We start from the raw sequence: 8,064 nt of genomic DNA on the forward strand, positions 1-8,064 counted from the left end.
CCAAGTTCCCCAAACTATCAAGCTGGTGTAGAAATTCCTGGCACCACATGTTAGAGATCAGAATGCAAGTTCTCAGTGCAGATCGTGGGAGATAACTAATCATAGTTTTAAGTGTTGCAACGCTGGCTGAGGAAGGGCTTGTTCTGACTGCTTGTGTTTTTATCTCTTTGACTTTTATGTAGCAAGGAGCGTGCAGCTGGTACTGGTTCAGGGACAGCAGCTGGCATTGCAGGTGGACACCATCGGGAAGCATGGACTACAAAAGGACCATCATATGAGGACTTGTATACCCAGAACGTTGTCATCAGCATGGAGGACCAGGAGGATCTTAACCGGTCTGCAGGTGAAGGAAAGCCAGCCAGAGAGAGACCAATTTGGCTACGGGAGAGCACGGTGCAGGGGGCTTATGACCCTGATGAAATCAAAGATGGTAAGAAAATTGACAGAGCAGAAGTACTGCTCTGCTTATGTGATGCTCTTAGAGTGCTGTCAAAAATATGTTCCCCTGTGTGTGTACAACTGTTGCTCCCTACACTCCAGATTTTTTCTGCTCCCCTCTGCTATGCAAAGCACCTGTGTGTAGGTAGATGTAAAAAAATCCTAGTTTATTAGATCCAGGATTGAAGTCCAGGTCAGTAAAGCTGAGTTACCCACAAAATAGTTTGTGCTTCTAAAATGTTAATTATCTGTTACATCTTCCACCTTGAGAGTTTATTGGTTTTGGACAAAGGTCTTTCAGTCTCATCTAGAAAGCTGCCCACCTAATAGGTCACTGCTGAAAAATAACATTTGTTAACATTCAGTCACTCTGAAGCCTACCAAATCTACCAGCAGTGTTTTTGTGCTCCCAGCTGCCTTCTTGCCAATTGTTTTTCAAAATGTGTTTTATATGAAGAATATGTCAGAAATAAAGCTTCTGGAAGTACAGTAGGAAGGCCTGTCACCATGGCAGGTGAGTCTTTACTGCTTTCTGTTTGTTTCTCATTATCTTTGCTTTTATTTTCATTCATGTTGGGGTCGGGCTGTCTATAGACAATAGTGAAGATCTTGTAACCACTAGTAGAAACACTCTGCTTTGATAAGTGTGCCATTTAAGCTTACACACTACAAATAGAAAATAGAGACCTTCTATGATTTTTACAAGAGTGAATCAATAGATGCAATCTTCCAAGTCATTTGAGGATTATAGAAGGAAATTGTTGGTGCCCTAGGAAGAGATGGCAAAAGGGAACTGCATGTGTAAGCATGAGACCCTGGAATCAGTGCAGTGCTCAGGAGAGGAGTGGAGTATGGAGGTATAGCAGAAGTGAAGAAAATGGGTGTGAAGTAGTAGTCAGAAGATATCTAATGATCTCGTTTGTGTGTAACACCTTTCGAGCATACAGATCCCAAAACTTTTTCCAAATAGGTTAAACAAAGTGAGGTGACTGAAACAACCTCCTCCTGCAGCCTTGTTTTGGGTTTGTGTGGTGGGATTTTGGTAGCAGGGGAGAGGCTGCAGAGGTGGCTCCTGCGAGAAGCTGCTAGAAGCTTCCCCGGCTCCAAGTTGGACCTGCCTCTGGCCAACGCCGAGCCCATCAGTGATAGTGGTAGCACCTCTGGGATAATGTATTTAAGAAGGGAAACCTGCAGTGGAGTTTGGGAAGTGGGAGGTGAGAGAAACACCTATGCAGACAGCAAGGCCAGTGAAGAAGGAGGGGCAGGAGATGTGCCAGAGGAGGGGATGCCCCTGCAACCTGTGGAGGTGAGCGGTGGAGCAGATGCCCACCTGCAGCCCGTGGAGGACCCCACGCTGGCACAGGGGACGAGTGAGGAGTCCTCCCCCTGAGGAGGAAGGAGCAGCAGAGACAATGCGTGACGAACTGACCTCAACCCCCATTCCCTGCCCCCCCATGCTGCTGTAGAGGAGGAGGTAGAGAATTCAGGAGTGAAGTTGTGCCTGGGAAGAAGGGAGGGGTGCAGGGAAGGTGTTTTAAGATTTGGTTTTATTCCTCGGTATCCTTGTTTTGATTTGATTGGTAGTAAATCAAATTGATTTTATTTCTTCTCCAAGTTGAGTCTGTCTTTTGCCCGTGACCATAAGCAGTAAGTAATCCCTCCCTGTCCTTGTCTCGACCCATGAGCATTTCTTTATATTTTTTCCTCCTCATCCCACTGGGGCCAGGGGGGAGGAATGAGTGTGCGGCTTCGTGGTGCTTTGTTACCAGCTGGGCTGAAACCACGATAAGGCTGTAGCAGATGTTGTGTTACTCACCAGCCATGGTGAGTTCTCACCCCATTTTTCTGCTAGACATTCCATTCACCTGTAGTTTTAAATTGACTCCTTGAGATGACTTTTGGTGTACATAGCATAAATGTTTCTCAGATGCCACTGAGGGGGAGTATATCTGCTTACAGCACAATGGCATCACAGCTTAACCTCCACCACTAGTGGAGATCAAAGAGGGGACTTGTGGAAATAACCTGAAGTGGACGCTGCAACATGTTTCTATAGCTCTTGGATGACATAAACAGGGAGGAAAGAAACTTGGGACTGTTGACAGGAGAGGTTCACTGCTTGGGTCTGGCAGGAGCAGTTCTCACAAGCAAGAGACAGCCCCGCTCCTGAGCCACAAAGTCAGACTTTGTGGAGCTACCACAGGCTGTGGTCGCTTCACAGTTCTCAGTGTGATGAGCTATGATATTATCTCACAGAAATGCTCTCCAGTAGCCTCTTATGCTCTACAGTCACAAGCAACAAGCTGAGCGTAAGGCTGCCAACACAACGCCTTCATTCTTCCTTTCTTTCAAGAATTTTGCCAGTGCATTAATAATAGTAGTTGCAGCCATCACCCATTACAACTTCATTTACAATAAAAACATGAGTCTAATAAAGTTAGGGGTGGGTCTTTTGGCCTTTATTTTACCATAGGAAAGGAGTGACCACAAACTCCCCTGGCTTTTAGCGCCAAATGCAGAACTTACTTCCTTAGTTCACCTGTTTCTCAGCATTTTTTTCATCTCAAGTTGAAAAAAGTAACCAGTGTATTTTTGACCCTGGGGGAAAGTCTTGGGCCCCAACTGCCTGGATGTGCTGCTGAAACCATGAGGTTCCAGGCCTGGGAGAAGCAGACAAGTGGCTTTAATGTATGAAGGCAGAATGCTGTCACCTAAGCTCCAGCAGTTGTTCGTAGGCAGCGTCTTTAGGTGCAAGAAAGTTTGCCACAGGGAGTCTGTCCTACTTTTTAGGCCTTGTTTTTACATAAGGTTCTCTGTATTTCATTTTTTGTTCTGGGTGTTTTTTCTTTTTTTTTTTTCCCTACTGCCTGTAGGTTTATTGGTGCTGGGTGGAGTGACAGTCCTCTCACCAAATGTAGGATTAGGAGAAGTTTTCTGCAGAATGCCAGTATTTCAACAGAATTTTACCTTCTGAATCCTTGAACTGCAGATGCCCTGCCTACCCAAGTCACGTCAAACCCTCCTAGTTATTGTACAGCCAAACTTACTGAAAGAGGAGCACAGGCTGTGTGTCTGTCAGCTGCAAAACTGCAGTCTCCTTCAAATAAGAGGTCCAGGGAGTTTACCAGACACGGCTACTTTGAATGTTTTTTTATGGTTTCCGAATACTCGGCTGTGTGCCAGGATTCATCTGCTTCCCCATCTTAATCCTTATACGGGGAGCTCGGCAGGGCAGGGCCTGGTTTTGGGTCTGTATTTATGGTCTGTGCTGGCAACGCCTGTGCTCTTGGTCATCACGGCAAGTCCTCGAGGCTGTGGTCATCCAACCTGGAAAGAAAGGGACAAAAAGGAAACAGCCTGTGCTTGTTTATCTGTGAAACAGTACCGAGCTACTCGCTGTGTCTCAGACAAGTGTCATCACTAGGTGCATAGCCTGGGTATCTGGAAGCCCAGATTTAGGTCCCAAGGACTGCTTTCTGCTCCACAGTAAGGAAAGTGCATCGGCCCAGCTGAGGGGTGCCTGAGTTGGACACCCCCCTGGGGAGGTCTTTTCCAGGTGCCTGCCCATCATGCATTTGTTGTCTTCTCTTGCGATGTGCTCCTGGCCGAGGCTCCTAGCTGGGAGCCACAGTGACTCCAGGCTTCCCAGCTCCTAGGAAATGTCAATATTTGCTCTGCTGTTATGAGAAAAAACCATAACTATCTCTGTCTTTCAAAGGAGAAGAGGAGCTGGTATAGAGAACGGGTGTGACTTGGCCAAGCATGCTCAGCAGCAGTAATTAATACAGGTTCAGAAATCCTTCAGGGCTGTCACCCAGCTCTTTGTGAGGAAACGATCATTCCCTTGTGTCTCTTTTCAGGTGGCCGGGATCTGGATGCCTTCCAGGACCGTGAGGAGGGCCGGGCAGCTCTGGATGATAATGAGGAGGTGATGCGTGCCCTGCTTATCCACGAGAAGAAGACACCTTCTGCTTCAACAGTCACCATCGGAGGTGCCGCTCCTCTCTCCGGTGCCAACGCTAGTGACTCCGAGAGTGAGACAAGCGAATCGGAGGAGGAATCCCCTCCCCGCCCTCCTGCCACGGCCACCTCAACGTACGGGCTGGAGGACGAGGAGGAGGATGAAGAGTTTGAGGTGGTGGCAGAAGACCCCACTGTCACAGTGGCTGGGCGTCCACACTCGTACAGCCAAGTGAGCCAGCGCCCCGAGCTGGTGGCCCAGATGACACCGGAGGAAAAAGAGGTTTACATAGCCATGGGGCAACGCATGTTTGAGGACATGTTTGATTAACTGCTTCCTGCCACGGCATTTTTTAAAAAGTGACTTTTTAAGCCAGAGACTCCCTAGTAAAACAGAAGACTGAAGCGCATCTTTCCTCCCCTGTGCGCAGGGACACTGGGCATTGGGACTGCTAATCTCAGGCATTTTGCTCACCAGAGCGGGGGAGCAGGAAGGCTGCATGTGCCAAGACAGGTAGGGGAGGACATGTCTCAGAAGTGAGTAAGCTTGCAAGGTAAAAATCTGCTTCAGGGTGCCCTGCACAGGCACTGCTTTAACTTTCTCCAGGGCCCTAGCAGCTGCCTCCCCCTGATTGCTTTGAGTTGGTTTTTGTTGCAGATCCTAGTGAAGTCCACATCCCTGCCCTCAGAGGACATAAGGGCTCCATAGTCTGATCAGAGTGCTCTGCAGAGGAGGGCGTAAGTAACATTACAGCTGCCAGTGCTCAGTGAGGGGAGAGGAGAGGGAAGCACTCATCTGCTGATGGCAAACTTAGGCAGGGCTTGTAGCTGACCTCCTGCCAGCAGCCACTGACCACTGGAGTGGCTATTTCTAAGCGGGCCTGTAGGCAGCAACCTTTTCTTGCTCCCATTCACTCCTTGCTAGGTCTCAGCACCTCAAGGTCAGGTGTAACTTGAAACACAGAGAGTGAAAGCCTTGGCAAGCATACACAGTCACTCTTTGTCAGTGTAATGAAAGCCCTCCATGGAGCTGAGCTCTCAGAGCGCTCTGACTTACCAGGAGATACCTCCATTTTCCAGTATTGCTGCCTGTTGCTTCCACCTAGCCCTGTCCAAACCAGTGTTGCAGACTGTTCATAGTGGGCAGGGCTGCATTCAGGCAGTTCCAGAGAAATAGCTTAGGTAGGTTTTATTTGCAGTCACACCAGGGCTGTATCATTTTAAGAGGAATTATGCAATTTTGAATTCTGCTTTGGCACACTCTTCTACCATAGAAAAACATTTATCAGTGCCTACAGAGCAATTTCATATTTTTAATGTTTTTTCTCTTCCAATTGAAAATGTTGTTTTTTAAAGTTGTTGTGTTTTCCTATCCAGTACTACAATAAAACAAAATAATAAAAGAATTTTGTGTTCCAGAGGGTAGGGGCAGTATTACATGCTGTTCCATTTGCATGGGCAGCATGAATTTGCTGTTCACTGAGACTGTAAATCTGTTTTATACTAACTATGCTTTCTATGTTCGGCTAACCTTGTAATGCCTCCTTTGCGGTTTTATTTTCAGCCTCTTGATATTTTGAATCCCCTCTTTTTTAAAATAGTGTTTTAAATTTGCTTTTACGTCATTTTAAAGAGGAATAAATAAACAGAAACTTCTCCCCTTTGTCATCTTCCAATTTGTCATGTGCATAGTTGGGAGTGTTATTTGCTTATCATTTTGATTTACTCGATTCAAGAAAAAAAAACAATTTGAGGCTCTCCTTTGAGGGAAGGACTATTTGAAATCCCACTGCACATTGTTTCTTCTCACCAGAGCTTCCCTGAATGCCTCCTGGAATCTCCTGCACTTCCAGGAGGGATGTTTCATTACACTGGTGCTGTGGGAGGCCCTTTTTGATCAGTACTTCCATTCCTTTCCTCCTTCCTCAAGGAAAGCGTAGGCAGATGGTGGAGGTCTCACAGATACTGTATTGCTAGTTAAAATGGTACTCTTGTGTTGACAGACTTCCAAGATCTGGTATCAAGCTTCTAGATATCAAGCCACAGAGCGGGTAAGTCAGACTCGGTGATCAGCTAACAGAAAAAAAGTGCTGTACCAACTTTGTCTAGATGTAATCTGGTTGAATTCAAGGTTAACACTGGAGAAGAGCAGGTAGATTTACAAGTAGCCAAAGACAGAAACTGAGAACTAATCCTGAATACAGTACAACTACTCATGCTCGTAACTCACCAGTAGTTTATACTGAGTTTTTAGTCTGCAAAAGCAAACTGTAGGTTTATTAAAGCTTAAGTGAAGAAATACTGGGTTTTACTATAAGAGCACTGATACTGCATCTATATCCAGCATGATCATCTATAAAGTAGTGGTTTTACTTAATAAACACATTTAATTGTGGTTTGTATGGCGGTTGTAATTTTTGTCATTCAGTAAGGCATGTCCTGCAAATGAGGGAATCGGTGTGGTGGTTGGTAGGGCATGCCTTCCGTCTCTCATCCACTACACACAGCCCTCAGGAGGACTGATGAGGTCAAGATACACGAGCAGATGCCGTCATTGTTTCCTGCCCTCTCTAACAGCTTCTGGCTCTCGGAAAGGATGGCTGTTCTGCTCTGTTCCAGCCAGTTAGGGCTGTTGTCAAAGAACAACGATACGCTGCTACTGCCCTGTCGTGACAAGCACGGCTTGAATGAACAGGAGCGCGTACAATCAGTAATGTCTTTTTTTTTTTTTTCTGCAATTGAAGCAGGGCTCTGCACGCATGCCAGAAGAGGAAGAACGGCCACTGCTGCAAGCAAAGCCAGCCACTGCCAGCAGGTTGGTGCTAATGTAAGGGATAAAGCCGTCAATTCTGAGGAAGGCCCCAGCCATTTCCTCTGGCTGCTGGACCACATGTGCTGCATTAACGCTAACTCAATAATACCGTGAGCATGGTCGAGCACTGAAGCCTTCCTGGGTGAACGTTCTGTCTAACCCCATTCAAACCAGTTTCTGTGTCTGCTTTCAGCCTAAAGTGCGCTTTATCTGATGAGTGCGCTTGAGGGCAGGATGCTGCAGCTCAGGCTGGAAAGAAAAATGCATTTCTCAAGCTGCTCACGCTCCTCTTCCCAAAGGTCAGAGGCGCCAGGTGCCTCTTCCAACTGGGCGAGAGCTGCCTCTGTCCCTGCTCCCATTGCGGGTCAGGGAAACCACAGGAGAGTGATGTCCTCCCTGGCCCAGCACAGAGCAGGCCAGAGCAGATCAGTGAAGCTGCTGGTGGAGGGGAAGATCACTATCAATGCTGGAAAACAGGAATGTTTTAATCTTTTCTACTAAGCTCCCAAAAATGGGCTTCTTCCATCCAACTCTTCTTTTCCTGTGTTGCTGCCTCCTTCAAACAGACTCAGATTAAACAGACTGTTGCTCTGTGAGAATCGAGGGATTTGAAGATCCCCTGGAGGAAGGGCGGAAAAATAGCATCACCTCCTCCCTGAGACATCTAAGGAGCCCTGCCTTGGTGATGCCTGCAGTGCCGGGGCATGCTGTGGAGAAGTTTGACAGGGCCTGAGGGGGAGAAGCAGCCAGCTGTGCTTGGGTCTCTGTCTCCTGCTGTGCCCCCATGGCAGGAGAGAGAAAATTGTCTCAGGAATCGAATGCAAGACAAAGCCTTCATGGAAATGGAAAGTTTA

At 47.1% G+C, this 8,064-nt stretch overlaps 1 protein-coding gene across 3 annotated transcripts in view; it reads left to right on the forward strand.

Annotated features, from left to right (window-relative positions):
• The window catches only part of GTF2E1 (general transcription factor IIE subunit 1), a 55,394-nt gene extending 48,594 nt beyond the window's left edge, over positions 1-6,800 (forward strand). For all 3 annotated transcript variants that reach the window (XM_069785862.1, XM_069785863.1, XM_069785864.1), the window contains exons 4-5: positions 183-430; positions 4,299-6,800. In XM_069785862.1, the coding sequence (XP_069641963.1) occupies positions 183-430; positions 4,299-4,729 (679 nt within the window). In that variant the 3' untranslated portion in view covers positions 4,730-6,800. The remainder of the gene's footprint in view (positions 1-182; positions 431-4,298) is intronic.
• The last annotated feature ends 1,264 nt before the right edge of the window (positions 6,801-8,064 follow it).

The sequence above is a fragment of the Haliaeetus albicilla genome, chromosome 6 (genome assembly GCF_947461875.1).
Source record: "Haliaeetus albicilla chromosome 6, bHalAlb1.1, whole genome shotgun sequence".
NCBI lineage: Eukaryota > Metazoa > Chordata > Aves > Accipitriformes > Accipitridae > Haliaeetus > Haliaeetus albicilla.